We start from the raw sequence: 20,264 nt of genomic DNA, 5'->3' as shown, positions 1-20,264 counted from the left end.
TCTCATTGTTTAATTAGTAGATCTTTGATCCAATCTACTTTAGGGTTTTGAAAATGGCTTCTTCATCTCCATCTCGAACAACTGATCTCTCTGTAACTGTTAACAATATGGATCCCTCAGAACTCAAGGACCTGGCTTATTACAAGAAACATATTGATCCGTCGGAACCCAAGGACCATGAATTACAAGCGATGTGGTCCAGATTGATGGTGGCACAAGATCATGCGACTACCGAGGAGGAAAAACTATCAGTCAAGCGCCAGAAAGAAGAGTTGAAGGCTGCCGCTGCCGAGAGGCTGAGAGAGTTGAAATCAAATGCGGTCTGTACTCCAATACTGCGGGGGCTAACAGTTACTGAGGCGAATAAGATGCAGAAGAAAATCAAGAAACGGTCGGCGCAGGCATCAAAGTGGGTATCAAAGAACGCTGAGAAATGCTTCAAGGCATTCGAAGAGCATATGAAAGAGAAAAAAGAGAAAGAGAATGTCTAGGCTACGCTTCTCTCATATTGTGATTATCAGTTTCGTTGAAATCTCTTATCAATATACACTACTATAACTTCTGAATTCGTTTATGTAGTGTATTTTTTTGTCTAATGAATTGCTGGCAATAACTATTCTGCAGCAGTCCTATATATATGATTACTTCTTTTTACCAGTGAACTTGTTGTGTTGGGTTGAGTATTCATTACCTGATTAGATATGTTGAACATAACTGCGGAAGGATTAGAATCACACAACTGGCACACTATAAGGACTCTTTCATAGCCGAAGCATCATTAGACCACCAGAGTGACTGACGATGACCACCTAGGACAATCTGATAAGAGATTGTGGTCTCTTCCCATTTTAGCGTAAGCAAAATTTGAAGTCATAACTTTATTCACATATTGGCGAACTCCTTCAAAAAATCCTCATTCTCTTTGTTATGAGGCGAAGTTTATAGGTGGATAATCAATCCAATTCCTGGCTGTCTTTACTTTAACCACTCCCTTTGCAAGAGTTTATAATGGTTCACTATAAATTACTAACTAGTCATGCAGGGTAGTAAAAAGGCTCATTGAAACCATATTAATTGCTTACAATTCCTTAATAATATGCTCAAAGGGTTTGATAACGAAGAATTAGAAACTTGAATTCTTTACATCTTCTGCGTCCTTGACTAGTTGTTGAACCCTCCTCTTTGAATCATACTTCTCCAGTCAGCAACATAACAAGAGGTTCATCTAGTCGTTGGCTCAGATTCTTCACCACATTGTCCTGATAAATATCAAAAACTGAAGACAGATAAAGATACAACATACATACAATAAAACTTTTTTTTTTTTTGATCGTGAAATATGAATTGTTTACAAGCAAACACAAAAAGAAAATTAATACTCTCTCAAGGTTTCACTCGAGAGTAAGGAGTGAAAAATAGCCCGAAAACCCAAGAGACACAACCTTCTTATCGAAGCCCAAGAAACCCATTACAAAACGCCCATTAAGATAGAGGACCCAAGACAGTTAAGAACTTATGTGTTGGGATACCAACGCCAATCTAAAATACGGGTGCCTTTAGTAATTAGTTTAGGGTTATTTACTTGTTTCCCAAGATATGTCTCTATAAATATATTAGTTTGTTCTAGGATCTTAATTATCCAATGAATATATAGAGTTTTGAAGTTTGTCAATCAGTGGCGAATCCCCAATAAAAGGATTTTTATCGTATCAGTTTTGGATCTCAACATTTGGATCAGAGCAGGTACATTTCATCTTCCACTGCAAAGAAAAAAAAATGAACGGGTGTTGCTGACGTTATCTATCGAAAAGCATCAAGCCGACGAAAAATGAACGATTGCTGCTGACGTTATTTATCGAAAAGCATCAAGCCAACGAATCAAAAAAAAAAAGACAAAATAGAAAAAAAGAAATCCAAACGATTGTCGCAACAGTCTATCAAGGAAGTATCATCATCTATCTGGGAGGAGCAAAGTACGACGACAAACAAATTGGTTGGCGTGTGTTAGTGGAAAGGTGAAGTTGCTGGTTATTCTTTGTTGGTTACATACTATACAACAATAACTGACAAGGTGCCACAACAAAATACAAGGTCTCGTCATTATTTGTTGTAAACATCAAGGTCAACAACAACCTCCACAATCAAGCACGTTAAAACAAAAGGCTCCATGATATTTGTCCGCAAGCCATCAAGGTCCACAATCAAACCCAACAACATCATGCTGGCGGTTCTTGTTATGGTTCCGGAGCGAGAGTTGATTTTCCAAGTGCATCGTATAACAAGAGCATGTCTTCTAGGCCATGGTAACGTCGTTCCGTCATACGGTTCAAGCTTGACAAGGTTATGGAAGCCGCCTTGGCGAGGAGTTACAATGCACGAAGAATACAAAATATTTGGGCACTTTTAGGATTTGTTAGTTTAAGATTTTTATTAGCTTTTGGATTTATTTAAAAATAATGTTCTTAGAAACTTGGTTTTTTCCGAATCAAGGGTCGTTACTTTAGTCTTAGGATCCAATTTGAGGACAAGTTATGTTTCAAGGGATTGGGATGTTGGGATACCAACACCAATCTAAAATACGGGTGCCTTTAGTAATTAATTAGGATTATTTACTTGTTTTTCAAGATATGTTCTCTATAAATGTATTAGTTTGTTCTAGGGTTTTAATTATCCAATGAATATATAGAGTTTTGAAGTTTGTCAATCGATGGCTAATCCCCAATCAAATGATTTTTATCGTATCGGTCTCAAATTTCAACATTATGCAGGAAATGAGTTTATGTAAGATGGGAACTAAGATGAGGTGAGATTGGCAGGGTGTAAATGGGACAACATCTTCAATCCATGGAATTCAAGTGAGACGAAGGGATAAGAGAACTTCAATCATCCATGTCTACCTGACCCTTTAGATAACCTATAAATGCCAGATCTCTAAACAGCTAAAACTACAGTGATAGCAAACTAGAAAGAATTGATTTTAGTAATTACAATGATAAAATTAAGGCTTCTCTTAAATGTATCCCACACATTTATTAACCATACCCATTTAAAATAAGTGCTTAAGTTGCCCAAACAAACCTTTACAATTATTCGACATAGCCACGAAATTATGTATAATTATTATATATTGCCCATAATAATAAGATAATCATCAAAACCCTAAATCAATATCAACATAAACAAAAAAAGTAAAAAAATTAATTATCTAATCAAATTTATGTAAGATATTTGACATAGTTAATATTTTTTTAAGAATAATCAACACCCATAGAAAAAAAAATCTTCTAGATTTTTTTTTTATAGATTAGGTTTATGGAGTTATAGGAGAACGGTCTTAGGAAAAGAATTAAAACCTTATCGATGAGGTTGTTGTGGAATTTTTTTAAGGGAACATCTAGAATATACACCCCGATCAATTTTGATGTAATCATGATTAAGAAAAATTTATTTTAGAGAAAATAACAAATTAGGATTTATTTTGTTTTGGGGAAAAGATAAGAATTAGAGTTTATATGTAATTGTTCAATTTGTGAAAATACTAAAGAACAATTACAATTAATTTTAAGAATGATTAAGGAAAAAAGTTAGGGTTTATTTTGATTTTGAGGAAGAAGGATATACGTTTAAATGTTTGCAAGAAAATTAAGACTTGTTTGGTTTTTTATTTTAACTTTTGACTTTTCATTTTAACTTAAACTTTTTGGGCTATGATTAATAAAAGTGTACGCTACATTTAAGATAAGCCAAAATTAAAACTAATCTTAATAATTATATAATCATTAGTAATTATACAAACACTTCGTCGACGTCAACATAGCTTCTCTCATCCTCATCTTACCTCCTCACTTTTAGTATTTCTATGACACTTCAAGAAAGCTCATTGGACTCATGGATTCTTCAACCATTTCAAACTTGGATTTAAATTCAATCCCTCGTCCTAATTGTTATGTGTGTATTGGTGGTGTTGTGTTTATTAGTGTTTTAATGTAATTCAAATTGTAATATTAATAGGTGTTTGTAGAGTCTTATCCCTAGAATATATGCATTTCTTAGTGTTTAAAGCTAATAGGATTTGTATACGGTTATCTTTAGGTATCCATTGTGTTCTGCATTTTCTTATGCAGTTATGTAACGTCTCTCTGTGTATAAATATGCAATTAATGAATGAAGAAGAGGAGAGAATTATTATCAAACAAAAGTGTTAATCTTTTAACAAGAAGATTTAGTGTCCCTTGAATGATACTAGAGGTCCATCAATCCAACTGAGCACACTTGCAGGATCAAGTTGTATAAGAATTAGCCCTTGCTAATAACAAAAAAAAGGAGTAAGAATAGATTTGGCGGTTTCATCTTCCCACACTAGGCTTCCCACCATTCCTTTTGTCCTTCAATCTTTCTTAAAGTCATGGCATCAAACGGCAGCTTCTTCAATTTCGGAAAATACATCACTATAATATGCTTTAACACAGGGAATTTCACATTATGATTGCATATCCTTTATAGATTTCCTAACTCATACAGTTTCATCGTCGGTAGTCTTCGAAAGGTAATATCACAGTCGGTTACCCCTGGAAACCTGTAGGATATTATTTCTTCTAATATATTCTGATAACCCATATCAAGGATCTCAAGATTCTGAGCATATATCAGCCATGATACGTCCTTCAATTCGTGACAACCCATGATTCTTACATGTTTAAAGTTTACAAAGCACGACGATTGTTGAAGCATATCACACACTATGTCTAATTGTGCCACAAGTTGAATTAGTAATACCTCCAAGGACGTGCACAAAGTAACTTTATCCTCCGCACAAACGCTACTTGTACTTGGGATTTTTAGTTCTCTCAACCCACTACATCCTCGAAGATGAAGTATCTTTAAACTAGCCATGTTAGCAAGACTAACCGATGTTGGCGACAGTGGTGAGGATGGTGACAGCGAGATGGAAGATGTGCCTCTTTCTATTTCGACCATCAACTTTTTGGTGCACATTTGCAATTTGACAGTAGTTACTAACTTTTTCAGAGCAACATTGCTTTCTATAGTGAGTCCCAGAGACTTCAGATTTTCTAACCTTTCTAATTCATCCAGGCTTGGCCCACCTCTTTTTTCCCAGTTTCTTAGATTCGAAAAATATAAGTCCAACGTCTTCAAACTTACAAGAGAATCAAAAGTACCTGGTTTCAGAGTAGCATTAGAACTAAATGACGTCTTTGCTAAGTTGAGATACTGTAGTCCAGACAATGAAGAAATACTTGCTGGGAGATTGTCGATTTCCAGATGTTGAGGCATGCTTAAAACTTTAAGCCGGGGCATGTATTGAAAAAATTCATCAGACAGAGTTCGAATCTCACTTCCTCGGAGCAACAAAGTTAAAAGATTTCTGCATTTTGGAGCTCCAGTTAGTTTTGACACAGCTTTGGATCCTGTTAGAGATATCCGCTCATCGAACTCCCATTTATGGAGGTCTTGTTGTTCTTGAATGGAATCCTTCAGATTTATCTCTCCAAGACCTGAGGAGGCTAACCAAATTGCCAACTCACGGATAACATCATGCATTTTTACCCCGTGTTCCACTAGCCCATATTCCTCGATTACACAGCTTTCTAGCAAACATGCACTTTTAAGACATTCGATTACATCACGTCCTTCAAGGCGATCACAAACTTCATTTAAGAAACCTTCTCCTATCCAAACATCTATTAATTCTTCTATCTTAATGGGATAGTCTTCTGGGTATAACGAGCAATATAAGAAACATGACTTCAGTTTTCCATTTCTTAAGTAATCGTAGCTTAATTTCAGTTTACGTAATACTTCATCCTCCATATCTGAAAAAAAAAAATATTTATCACCACATAGTTTCTGATAAGTACTGGAAGATATCTCAATGTTGCTGTAATTTTTAAGCTGAAGAATCTGAGTCAGTTACCCACCAACCGACCCGACCCAACCCGCCTTATTGTGAGTCGGGTGAAAAGCGACCCATTGTTATGGTGGGTCGGTTGCGGGTGAAAAGTTCAATTATCCACCAGCAGTGGGTCGGGTGGTGGGGTAAGGCCAAACCCGACCAAACCCGACCCATGTGCAGCCCTATCCGTAACACTATTTTTGTTTTCTATTTCTATTGCAGGTAAATATAATAGATGAGGCAATTGCGTGTTTTTGTATTTGGTAGGCTTCTTCGCCCTTACATCATTTATGACTTTTATCATATATCAAGATACAAAAATACCATGATCCGATGATCAACAGATTTTAATGTGCCAACAGATTCAATTGGCACTCTGTAAAAGGACTTTATGATATTATAGTCAGTCAAGAAACCTTCTGACAATCAAGCAAGCAATCGATACAATTAGGGCTTTCTCCAAGCTGATTTTAGTTACAGAAAATGGGTATGTCCTCCTATGAGAAATATAAACTCTATTTAGAACATATGGATATCTTCATGTGTATATATACAGTTGAGACAATATCATGCTTCATGACTTGGATATTTAGGACTTTGCTTTTTGCAAGGATTTTCCCTTGAAGGATCAAGAATATAAGGCTAGCTTATGATGAGACTCTTGCTTCTATCATGGATGGGCCTTATGGAAAGTTGTACATACAGAGACGTATATCCTTCCAGCAAAGTCACAGTAGTTCTTGAAAGAAGCTGAATCAAGATGGTACCTTGAACTCCTACTGTGAATAATATCTCATACATACAATCGTATAGTTCTCAAATTGTCTTTAGTTCACTTAATTATATATATATATATATATATATAAGCCATATTGTGCATGCAAAGGGGATATGCAAGTGATGCAATATATCTGTCTTTCTTATGTATTTTCTTGCAGAGCCCTCGATAAGAATTGATTTGCAAAGTTTTGTAGACACGTCAACAATTGTTGTTCAGTACTTTTACAGGGTTAATTCTTTCAAAGAATTCGGAATAGAATGGTCACATCTCGCATTGGGTTACTGAGCATTCCGTCCTATACAGAGTTTAACATTAATTCTGTAACGGAGGGAAGTGTTTTGGCCAAGTTACAGATGCTTGGAAAATATTTGTTGACACGAATATTGTTTCCAAGGTTATAGTGAAAGTGATATAATATTAATTATTGCTCCTCATTGTGGTTAGGATAAATGACGATAATTATATTTAATCACAAATTAGAGAATAAGTTGCGCCACTCAGCCTAGAATACATTTTATTTTAGGATTATATGCAGAAGTAGGCCTGGTCTGGACCCTCACTTTCATTTCTAGGCCACTTTTTTTATTTCTTGCAAAACTAGGCAAGTTAAACGGATTCCATCCACTTTAACCATCTCGGTCAATTTATCGCGTTGACTTGTCAATATCTCGCCAAAATATCATATAGGGAGATCTCTGAAATGTCCTTCACACGTGTGTGTCAGTCACACACGTTAAGATGTCCACGTGTTGCTAAAATGGGCTTTTTACAAATCTAAAAGGCAAATTCTCCGAGTCGATTCAATCTTTATCATTAAAACCCAAATATGAGTATCAATTAGCACTCGATTCGGCAATATTCAACATGCATACAACCCTAAAATCGGCATCAACTCGATTTCAATCTCCTACTGTACTTTCAATTTAATCGATTATAATGTATGAACCAACATCGTGCTGTAATTGACTTGAATCTATGAGTGTTTATGCAGAGATTGAAACAAGAAAATGAAGATCTGAGATGTTTAATGATGAACAGAGTGAAAATCGATGTTGCTGACGGTCTAATCAATGTTTTCATTAATGGGGTTATGTTGATGAATAAGAAGATGGGTTGCTCAAATTGAGTTTGAAACCATAAGATTTGTTGATTTCAGAAGGATGTTTGATTGATTGTTAGTGCAGAGAAAGATAGCGTTTGCTGCAGAAAGGGTGGTTCATGTCGAATACAAGCTGAGAAAGGGGTGTCAATTGTGGTTGTTATGAATTTATTACAGAATTAGAGTGAAATGGTTGTTGTGGAGGTTGAGATCGATGGGATCTGTGCTGCGGAGGTTGAGATTCAGAAGAAGTTGTGTAATTTAAGAACCAAAATTGAGACAGAGATGAAGAAGTGGAAGGTGGGTTTCAATTGAATTGAGAGAACGAAAAGGTGTTGGTTGTTTGACCTTGAAGTTAAGAGAAGGATGTGCTGTAAGAGAGTTGTAATGATGTTGATGTGAAATAGGTGATGGTAGAATTGATTTGAGTCCGTTGTTGTTGTTCCGAGCAGTATCTGAGAGAGGGTTATGTTGCTCAGAAATGTGGAGAGCTGATGGTTTGAGAGAGAGAATGGTTGTTACAGAGGAGATGGAGGCACTTGTGGAACTGCAGAGTGGTTGAGGTACTGTGTTAATTGAATGAGTGCAGTTTATAGTGAATTGGTGGGTAAGTTTGATGGCTGAAGGGATGAGCAGGTGGAGTTGTTGATGCAGTGCTGCAGGAGTTGCTGCTGTGTGCATCACTGATTTCAGCTAAAATTGAAGGTATATTGCATCTGCAGGAATTGATATTAAAAGGCTGGTTGATGTTGGAGTTCTGAAATTGATTGAACATGGGAATTCGATAAAAAGGGTTTGATAGAAATTGAGAAGCAAAGTAGATTAAGGTTCAGTTTGTGAAGAAAGTATTGATGGTGTTTGGCAGAGAAGGTTTAGGTGATGCCTGAGGTTGCAGTTGAGCTAGGAGATGCAGGGATTTGAGTTTGGAAGCAAGGGGATAGTGTTGGTTGGCCTGGAGAGGAGCAGAAAAGTAGAATTGGAGCAGTAAGGTGTTGTGTTTGGTACACAAGAAGGTGGTTGATATTTTTGGTGCTGTGATTTGCTCAAAAGAAGATGGGTTTGCAGTGCTCTTGAGGTGTTGATGCTTCTGGCAGTCGATTGAGCTGGTGGATTTGAAGATATGGTGGTGGCGTGGTTATCAAGTTACTCAAGGGAGGTGAATTTGTGACAGTGCGTTAAGATGTCTGGGGTTGCAGTGCAGGTGTATGCTGAGCTTAATTAGAACCTGAGAACAAGATGGAAGAAGTGAAGTGCAGGCAGTTGGAGTTGCTTCTACAGAAGGTTGTGTATGATCTGTTGCAAGTGGATGGAGCTAAGTAGATGCATTACAGAGAAGGATGGAGTTGTTATAAAGTATTGGTTGTGGCAGTGATGGTTGAAACTGTTACAAGAGGAGTTGTGATTGCAATCTGGTGGTGCTCAAGTGGATTGATAGTGGCTCGAGGTGAAGCTGAGTGCTTGGTGTTGGTTGCCCTGGTGGTACAAGAAGAAGCTGTCTGAGCTACAGCTGAAGTTGCGGGTGAATTGGAGTTAACTGGCACTGATGAATGGATTTGTGAATGCTTGTACTGCTTGGGAATATGATGAAATTGCAGTGCAGCTGAGAATTACAAGATCAGCAGGTGGAATAAGAGATGAAGCTACAAAATGGCAGTGGTAGCTGCAAGATAGAAGAAATGTTGAGCAGTATGGGTTCAAGAAGCTACTGCAATGAAAAGAAGGGATTAGTGGTGTTGTTGTGAATGAGGTCAGGTTGCAAAGAATGTGTGGAGTGTTATGAAATGGAGGTGTTGAACAGAAAATCCAGTGGTTGTTAACTTTTCATTAAATCAGTGATATAACATTAAATCAGTGATACAAAGGACTTTTAGGTCTTTTTAGTTACACCTAACGGTGCTAACTTTTCATCCATCACTTTTGGTCAAAACTTGCCTAGTCTAGCAATAAATAAAAAAAGTGGCCTAGAAATGAAAAGCACCAAAAAAACGGACCTATTTTTGTAAAAAACCCTTTATTTTATCCTATTTTTGTTTTTTTTTCTTCTTCTTCTTCCACTTCTTCTTCTGCAATTGCACCAAAAAATTAATTTTAATTGCTATATTTTTTGGTTCCATGGAGATTGAGATCCATATTGCAGTTTCGACGACTATGCTTATGAAATACGCATTTGTTATCCTATTTTATTGACCAGACCATCCTGTCTGTTTCGCCTTGCAGGTTCCCGCTTCACTTTGAAGTCGAAGACAACAGTAGCACCACAGTCTTTGCTGCTTTGGATAGTGAGATCCAGAAGTTGGTCCAGCACACCTCATCTGAGCTTATAGGCATGTCGTTAATCCAATGTATTGTTCTACATTGTCTCTCTTTTTTTCACTTTACAACATAGCTTGATTAATTTTAAGCCAATGATCCCAAAACCAATAAACTCATGCAGTATAATTTTTATTGAGATAGGACATATTACGCATAAAAAGTACAACATAGCTTCACAGTATAGACAACGACGACGTAACAAGTCGCTAATCTCATGTATCGCCTTTTCTCACTTCACAGCATGTTAAAAAAAAATCATTAATCTCATGTATTCTTCAGCATCGCCGACGGAACAGCTCCTTTCAATGACTTCCATTTGTTTCCATGTTAAAGATAAGTGTATTGATATAGAATTTCATGTACATATATCATTGACTGCCATTTGAATCCTAAATGTATCGGTTGTATTTATGTTTGAATTGGGATAGGAACGTATTATTTGACCCCTTCAATGGGGGTCTGACTTTGGTTGTTTATACTACCTGAATTTGCATCATTTTCCATTTGCATATAGATATATACTTATTTAGATGGAAACTGGCAAATATCCAATCTCCAGAGATTGAATGGAAAAAGAGTTATATGATCATTATCAGAAATTTTAGAGACGGTCATAAAACTTGAATGTTATCATTGATTCAAATCATCTAGCTTGCCATTGGCTCCTAGTTATCTTTTCGGCAGAGATAAATGCTCAATGTGATGATCCACACAGCCTTGAATCTCAACAGTGTAATCCCGGTTATAATACTAACCCATCATTATATCCTCGCCAGGGGCGACCGTTGCAAGATTGTGCATTTGTATCCCTGCCCAGCTGGCTCCAAAGCCTAATTTAAACGGACTAATTTTATTTTTGTTATTTATAAGCTTAGTTTTGCTCATCTCCTAAAAAGAATTTGCAACTCCGAAGTAAATTTTTACACCTCCATTCTAAAAATCTTGGCTTCACCTCGGTCCTCGCGGATTGAAAAAATGGCTTATCAAATCATATGAATACTTAAACAACTCAAGTGAATGCTTAATACTTGATCTCCATTAGTTTCGATTCCATGGTCATGCTTTTCCATTTTAATGTTTGTTTAAGGGTTTTGTAGTTTTTGGTGACTAATTTTGTAGGTGAGGTTTTATAGCTTTTGATGACCAAATTCGGAATCGTTATGGCACGGGTCATATCCTAGTGTTAAAATAAGAAAAAACTAAATGTGGTGTACTACCGAATGGGTACGGATAAAATAGAAGGCAATGACTAAATGCAACCCACACTTCCGTTAAATACAACCTACTCCTTAATGTTTAAAGGTTTGTGAACCCATTTTACGTGGGTAAACAACACCCAGCCTCATCATCATCGTTTTCCTTCTTTACCGGATCAAATTTTAAGGAAAATAAAACCCAAAACTAATTTTTAACTCTTGATTTTTGGGAAAAGTTTTCACAACATTGAATTGATTGTATTACACAGAAATAGAAACCTTAATCATCGATTTTCAAGATGATAGAACCGTATCATTCGGAGCTTATCATATTAGTTATTTGAACATCCATCACTGATTGAGATTTAGAGTTAATCATGATGTTCAACTGACATCGATTGCTGGTTATACAACTGTGTCACTTTTAATTACTGACCCTTTCTTACTACACATTCTGGAGAAAATATAAATATAAAATTCCACATCAATATGTTCATGATACTTTTCCACTATGGGCTGACTATCAAGTAGGAGGTCAGCAGATCAAGTCTCCACTCAAGAGTTTGGAGACCTCATGAAATACTCCTGTTATCATGTACTTTAAAATTAAGTTCTTAATGTACCTTCTTTCCTATCACAAAAAAAAAAAAAAAAGTTTTCCATCATAATTAGACCTGCTAGTGGAGCTTTTCTTCTTTTGGTTACCAATCGACATTTCATCTTATTTTCTAAAACGTTTTCTTGTCATCGCAAGACGCCATAAATTTGTTTCGAGAAAAAAAAAATACACACAAGTCGGACGAGAATGGTAATGGCCTGCATAAATCTAACCGTGGGTATCAATGACTTACATAACTTGGGTTTATAACTAATTCGTTTCTAGGTTGAGGGTTGCAAATATTCAAAAGATAGGTTGCATTTAGTCACTGCCAAATAGAATATCAACTTCAAAAATCTCCCAATTAGTTTCCACCTCTTTAGCGTTGCAAAGGAACCCTTACACCAGCTTTCAAGTTGCACCAGTTGAAATAGTAGCTTCTGCCCCAGTAAGTCCACTTTTTAGCGGGTATTCCAGAGGCAAAGCACAGCATCCCTGGAAGTGCAAGTCTTGGATATTAGAAAGGTAGATATGAAACGCATATGGCATAAACAGACTAAGTAGGTCCACGATTTTAGATGTTAAGGAATGAAAACAAGATCTATTTATAGCAAAAATTACCCTATGGGAGCTCTGGCTGATCAAAAGGGGTGCAAAGGGTCTTGCATGCTCCCATCTCACCCTTGGTACGCGCTTTAACATCTCTCTCAACTTCCTGAAAGAATAGATTTAAGGACAATAATGTAGCAAAACAAAGGCACCAACAGCTGGAAATTTTTATTAAAAGCAAAAGGAGAAAACGTTTAAAGCAAGTAAAATATTAAACAATGGATGCATACCTCCTCATCACACCAAGGAGCTAAGATCATCCTCTTCTCGTTTAGGGCCTTGGTAAACTCTTCCCATGTCTTAGCTACCACCACACAAGCATCGCGTTTTTGCTTTGCAGCATCGAATAGGCTTTGTTGGACATTGTCTAGTAGGTCTTTAATCTGATCAACCAAAATGATTCTTGAGATATCCTCTTTTGCTCCATTGTCTCGGCGAACAACACGTACCTGTTAATGTGTCCAAATGGAGTACTCAATCTGACTGCATCTTGCTTTGCAGACATGGCGGAAACAATATATAATTCAACTAACCTGGTTTTTGGCCATATCCTTCGGACCTATCTCAATCCTCAAGGGAACTCCTTTCAGTTCCCAGTTTGAATACTTCCAACCAGGTGAATAGTTGTCTCTTAGATCTGTCTCAGCACGAAAACCAGCGTTATTCAACTCTTCTGCAGTTTCGGAACAAGCATCACAGATGGCTTGAACATCAGCATCTTTGTAAGGCACAGGAATCACTATGACTTGGACCGATGCAACTTTAGGTGGCAATACTAAGCCCTTGTCATCTCCATGAACCATCACCATCACTCCAATCTGTAAAAAAAACTACTCCGATAAATAAAGATGCTTTGCATAATGAACCATTTGGAGATTTATTTTTTCCAAAATGAATAAAAAACAATTTCCGTAAATTTTATCTTAGAAAGGGCCTATTTATAAACTGCATACGACACGGAGATATCATTGCTGTGAAAATGACCCCTAAAATAAACGATACATCTGTTTACAAGTGAACAAGAAAAAGAAAAATAATTCGAGACTATTACTGTTCGAGTGCTGTATGCCCAAGAATTTTGCCACACCATGCCCTTTTCTCCCTTCTCATTTTCAAAGTTGATCTTGACCAGTATTTGGAACAAAAGCCTGATAAAATAAAAGAATTATGTAATTGCACCAAAGAAAATAAAGTTAATAGATTATGCATTAAGAATATAATGATAGGGTGAAATGGAACTTATGTCTCACCTCTACACTGGTTGTATATAAACCTCCAGCAAACTTTTCATTCTCACTTTTCTTTCCCTTTACCACTGGGATTGCCAAGAACTCTTCATAAATCCTTCGATACAGCTCTAACACTTCAAGAACCTGAAAATTTATATCAATTAAAATATTGGGCATATTGCATGGCATTAAAAATATTATGCACCTATTTTTGTACCCTATTGATGGTTATATAAAGCGAAAGATAAACTTTTGAGACTTCCATAAACAGTTTCATCAAAATAAACGCAGAACAACAGAAAGCATAAAACATAGAAACATGACATTGAAAGAAGAAAACAAAGAGATCGCAGAATTCGAGTTTTGCTAAACATTCACCTCTTTATCTGCTTCAACCTTCGTTGCAAAAGCCGTATGCCCTTCTTGCCAAAGAAACTCACAACTCCTACAAGCTAGAAACATGTGAGTAAATGGTAGTGTAAAACTTAGAGATGGGTAATTTTATGGGTCAGACATAACTTTGGCTGAAATCACTCTCCTCGAGGCATCTACAAGGTGAATGTTCTCTGAGACATAATTGAGGCATAAGTACTCTCATCTCTACCTTTTATGTATATATAACTATGTGTGCATTATCCTCACAAAAGGAAACAATGAATACCTGATGAAGGGAGTAGGATTGCTGAATTCCCAAACGAACAACATTACACCACTGGTTAAGCCTCAAGGGCAAGTCACGATGTCCTCTAATCCATTTTCGAAAATAAGGATACATGGCTGTTTCACTGGTAGGACAGATTGCAATAGGAACCTCTAACTCAATATCTCCAGACTTCGTAACCCATGCAACCTGAAAGAGTGTAGATGAGTGAGTAGCTGAGCTATTTATCGGTCATGCAAAGTTACAATGAACGTAACTACGACAACTTAAATGATAAAGAGAGGTTAACAGTTAAGTCAACAAAAACTTCCTGGCATAGTGTGAGTAAAAAACAAACATCAGTCTACCAGCGGAATCATAAAAAAGCTCTACCTAGTGGAGGTCCCAAACAAGAGAATTCATCAATGGCTAATTATAGTTTATATACAGAGAAAAAACAACAATCTATCTGATTACCACAACTTGAGGTCATGCTATCATGCAGTTTGAGATTATTAGATACTTCTACAACAAGTAGCTTATGTATGGTTGTAAGAAGCATTTTGATTCTCACCTCTGGAGCAAAGCCCTCAATGTGATCCTTCTCCTTTTGTAACAAGTAGAAGACACAAACAATGGGAAGTAGCAATTCTCAATTTTCATTTTCTTAATTTCAGCATCGAAAAATTTCTGCATGTCGACAACAGTGTGAATCAGTAACATCAACATTTCACGTCAAATCCAAATTACTAGCTCATATATAGGTATAAAATCCAGTAACTAAAATTTTCACATACTTGCATAATTTCCCAAATAGCCATGGCCCATGGCCTGATGATATAACACCCAGATATATCATAATATTCGATCATTTCACCACTGACAACAACCTGCACAAAATAAGAGAGAAAAATACACGTTCATGTAAAACTATCCAGTGTGAATCAACTTCATTTCAAAGTATCCATCTTTTATTAGAAATGCATGCTGAGAAGATTGGTCAGACGTTCCTTGGAAATACTGTCCACTAAGACATTTTTGAAGTTGTTGGCTTGAGCACCATTACTCAGCTCAAAACTATTTGGCTTTAAATCTGGCTATTATGATATGCAACTGTAATTCTGGTCTAGTGATGCTAATCACTATCACATTACATATTAACAAATACAAACTAAGAAAACAGGTGGTCAATTAGATACCTCAGAATACCAATCCCCAAAATTTTCATCTTTCTTATTAGATAAACCCAGACCAGTCTCTTTCTTAACCTCCTTTTTTCTACTGCCACCACCTGAATGTATTCATAACATCCGATTTAAAAAGAGAAATCAAAGCTACTCATAGATGATCAATTAGAGGAACTGGAAAGACCATACCAGTAGTCTTAGGGGCTTTGGCTTTATGTGTTTTCTTCTCCTTTTTATCAGTCACTCTGATTATACACACCCAATCCATAAAAATTATGAGCAACCATAAATTAAACAACGAAATCATATGAAGTAATTATAAGGAAATCTTACTTGACATTCTCCATCCCATGAACACAAATATTGACATCCTCCATGACAGACACACAGCAGTAGTACTGTGTTGTTAATTGGAAAGAGTTTTCAATTCCTGATAGATACACTCATCGAATAAAAAACCTCAGTTGCACATAATAAAAAAAGATAAACCCTGATAGATAAACCCTCGAGATTTTTTAACTATAGCCGAACCATTACTTACAGATGGGAAAAGAGATGGATAGAGATCACACTTGCCGGAAATTTGTGCCCTTGCAGCGACGACGGAAAACCTAGAGTAGAGACGTTATTGTCTGATCTCTTTTTATTATTGGTCGGACATTTTAGCCCAAACCCCAGTCCAGCGAGTCGGGCCTCACTTGTGAAATTTATGAAGGATTTTGGGTCCGTTTGGCACACAAAATTGTTGGATTACACGACATTGTAATCGGGACTTGGCTGTTTGGTAACACATCCCTACCAAATCTTCATCTCCATCCTTCAACGGAATCAAAATAAACTTGATATTCATCAAGTATTATCTTGTTTGGATAGATTTACTGGAACTATTTACGAAACCAAAATCTATACTCTCAACAACTGTATACTTTGCTATTCATCTCAAATATCGAGTATGATAGATTTTGAACTCCAAATTTAAATCTTCTAGCATAGTACAGTATACAGTAGAAATAACTGGGAGAGACAGAGAGAGGTGGAGAGATCATGGTAGTTTCCGTTAATGATGAGAATAATGTTTATGATGAAAACCCATGTTTCATCTCTCAAGAATTAGATCTAGTAATGATGTTGATAACTTAATTTTATAACTCCCAATTTATTATTAATCTTCAGAGTAAAAATGGAAGACGAAGAACATGAAAACAGTGATGAATAAAAAGATGGTCCAAAATACTGTTCAAAGGGTATGGAATTTGAAGGGTGCTTTGAAAATGACTCTCCATGGTGATAATATGCTTTTCCATAGGGGAAGAGAGTGGTGGAAACGGCTGGTGGAAGTGTAGCACGGTCGGTGATAGTATATTTGTGTTTGAATTTGAATCAGAAGCAATGACAGCATTGGAACGTGGGTGTTTCTTCATATCTAGTCAATTGTTTGTGTAGTGAGTGAGACCTTGGTCTCTCTTGATTGAACAGGATTTATCAGAACTGAAAAACTGAAATCCATTCATATTTGGATCAATCTTGGAAATGTTCCTCTTTCTCTTATGGCATGTTAAGGGTTTAGGAAAGCTAGCGAGTTTTGTGGGTGTTCCAATCATGTTAGATAAGCAGACTGCTATTAGGTCTAGGATGACCTATGCTAGAATTTGTGTTGAAGTTGTCGTGGAATCTGATTTTCCTAGTCATATTGATGTTATGGTGGGTAATGTAAACTTCAAATTCCGGTGGAATATAGCTGCAAGGCAGTGAGATGTGCTCATTGTGATGTTTTTGGTCACTCTCATGAGAAGTGTGCTAGTGCTGCTGTTGCAGTTGCAAAAATTGATGTTCAGGCTGCTATATAGAAATTGGTGCAGGAGAATACTCATGAGAAGGGTAAGAAAACTAGTGTTTCTGAAGCTTGGATTGTTAAGTCTTTGAAGAGAGGAAGGGGAAAACTTGGGATCAAAACTCTGGCCCTGACACTGAAGGGAATGTGGCTTCTTCTTCAGGTAATGGTGTTAATATTAGAAGTGTTATTCCTGTTGTGATAAAAACTTCTTCTTATTCACTATCAATAGGAGGATCAATATTTTTATCTTGCACGAGACCACTCACTATTCCTTCCATATTAGAAGTGTTATTTTTGTTGTGATGAAGAATAAGTTTCAACAACCTTCTGGTGATGGTATTGGAGATAATATGGAAGGAGTAGTGAATGGTCTAGTACAAGATGAAAATATGGATCCTCCTATTGATAGTGAATTTTATGATGTGGTTATTATGGAAGTGGTTAACCCTCCTAGTGAGATTATAGTGGATGAAGTTACTAATGTTTGGGTAACTGAAGGAACTGGATTTGTGTTATCTCAAGTGGAGAAGCTGGATGTAGGGAATAAGGGACAGGAGCCTAGGTTTGTGAGAGCCCATTTTTTTCCAAAGTCTTCAGTTCAGAGTAAGCATGTTTTAAATGTGAAATGGTGGCAAATAAGAAGTCTGTCAAAAAGAAACTTAATATCTCCAATGGTTGACAAAATCGGATTGCTGGAATATAAGGGTATTGAATGACCCCTTAAAGAAAGTTGAGGTTAGTTGATTAATTAAAGTTAATAAATTATGTTTAGTAGGTATTGTGGGAACTCATGTTCACGAAAGTAATAAAGTTAGAATTAGAAATAAAATTTAGCCTAAGTCTGAGGATAATTATTCTATGGATGAGTCTGGTAGAATTTGGGGATTCTGAGATTATGAAGGTACAGGCTATTCATGTCTCTTCCCAAGTTGTTTTTGTTGAGGTATTAACTTATAAAAATAAATCTTTTATCGCCATTTTTGTGTACGGTAGCAATGATCTTATTTTCACGAGGAATTTATAGACTGGGGTAATTGCTTTTGCCAGTTATGATCATAGGCCTTTGGATCATTTTAGGTGATTTTAATTATCTCCTTGAAGTTGGTGATAGAGTGGGTGGAGCTGAGGTTACTCCTTCTCACTACCAGGAGTTTTGGGAGTGTACTCAAGAGGCTCATATCTTTGATCTTAGATATTATGGATGTTTTTATACTTGGAGTGATAAACAAGGTGGTGATTGTAGAGTTGCTTCTAAAATGATAGAGTTCTTATTAAATGGAGTGGTTGGAGATGTTTCATGAATCTAGTGCTTAGTTTCTTCTTTCAGGAATTTCACATCATAGTCCTGGTATTGTTAGTATTTTTGATGGGAGACAGCATGGTCCCCCTGTATATTCTGCAGTTTTTGGTGGATGAACCTGATTTTGTGTGTGCGGTGAGGCAGTCTTGGATGTTGCCTATAAGAGGTAACCCTATGATGATGTTAGTAAATAAATTAAAGAGGTTGAAGATTGTGTTAATTGAATGGAATAATGCTATATTTAAAAGGTTATTTGATCAAATGGAAGAGGCTAAAGAAGTTATAGTGGATCATCAACTTCACTAATTTCCTTTGAGATGTAATCTTGCTATAAGAAGGAGAAAGAAGTTGTTCAGGATTATGCTAGATTGGAAAAGTATGATGAATCTAAGGTGGGATGGATGGAGGTAGGTGACTCTAATTATACATTTTTCTTTAACTCTCGTAATTAAAGAGAGAAGATCTAGAAACAATATTCTTGCTCGTACTTCTAGAACTGATGTTAAGTTGGAGGAGGATAAAGATATTGCTGAAGAATGTGCGGATTTTTTTAGCTCTTTATTTGATTCTTATACAGATCCCGAGGAGATTAATGTTGTTATTAATGGTTTAAAGTTTGATAAGTTAGTTTCTAAAGCTGATGTAGAGTTACTTATGAGGCCTATTTTTAGGAGATTATTGAAGCTCTTGTTTCAATTCACTCTTCTAAATCTCCCGGTCCTGATAGGTATAATAGTTATTTTTCAAGTATTGTTGGTCTGTAGTGGGCGATGATTTTTTTAATGTTGTTAATAAATTTTTTCAAGTCTGGTAGATTGATCAAAGAGGTTAACAGTTCTTTTATCACATTAGTGGCCAAGTGTGAGAATCCTACTACAGTGGGGGACTTCAGACCTATATCCTGTTGTAATGTGATCTATAAATGTTTGACAAAGACTATCTCTTTTGGAATGAAGACTGCGATCAAGGTTTTAGTGAGTTCTAGTCAGTTAGCTTCCATCTGTGGAAGATCTATTTAAGAAAACATTCTTATTTCTAATGAGATTGTGAGAAATTATCATGCACTCCTATATGTGCTCTCAAGATTGATTTACAAAAAACTTATGATTCTACCAGTTGGGATCCCATTGATGTTGTGCTTAGAAAGGTGGGATTTCCTAGTGGTTTTATTGCATGTATTATGTGTTGTATCTCCTCAGCTAGGCATTATATTCTTATTAATGGTTCCCCTTATGGTTTTTTGCAGATAAAAGAGGTTTGAGGAAGGGGTGCCCTATGTCCCCTTATCTGTTTGTGATGGTGATAGAAGTTTTGAGTATTCTTTTAAAAAATCAGGTCAGTATTGGGCAGTATGGACTTCCTCCTATTATAGAGCTACTCAACTTACTCATCTCTGCTTTGCAAATGATGTGCTGGTTTTTTTCAAAGGAAATTTGAAGTCTTCTCAAGTGCTTTCTATGGTGATTAAGGATTTCAGGAGATTCGCAGGTTTGGTTGTTAACTATAATAAAACTTACTTACTTTTTTTTGTTGTAGATGAGAAAGATTTCAAAGATATTACGAA

General features: G+C 36.4%; 1 protein-coding gene and 1 pseudogene across 1 annotated transcript; both read right to left on the bottom strand.

Annotated features, from left to right (window-relative positions):
• Positions 1–4,497: 4,497 nt before the first annotated feature.
• On the bottom strand, positions 4,498–6,715 carry LOC113352356 (disease resistance protein RPS5-like). The gene is made up of 2 exons (XM_026596181.1): positions 6,618–6,715; positions 4,498–5,899 (listed from the first exon to the last, which is right to left on the bottom strand). The coding sequence occupies exons 1-2, from the start codon at positions 6,713–6,715 to the stop codon at positions 4,498–4,500; spliced, it is 1,500 nt and encodes a 499-aa protein (XP_026451966.1).
• A 5,367-nt stretch (positions 6,716–12,082) lies between these two features.
• On the bottom strand, positions 12,083–16,487 carry LOC113354207 (annotated as a pseudogene).
• Between the last annotated feature and the right edge of the window lie 3,777 nt (positions 16,488–20,264).

The sequence above is a fragment of the Papaver somniferum genome, chromosome 2, assembly GCF_003573695.1.
Source record: "Papaver somniferum cultivar HN1 chromosome 2, ASM357369v1, whole genome shotgun sequence".
NCBI lineage: Eukaryota > Viridiplantae > Streptophyta > Magnoliopsida > Ranunculales > Papaveraceae > Papaver > Papaver somniferum.
This window is presented reverse-complemented; position numbering and strand designations above follow the sequence as displayed.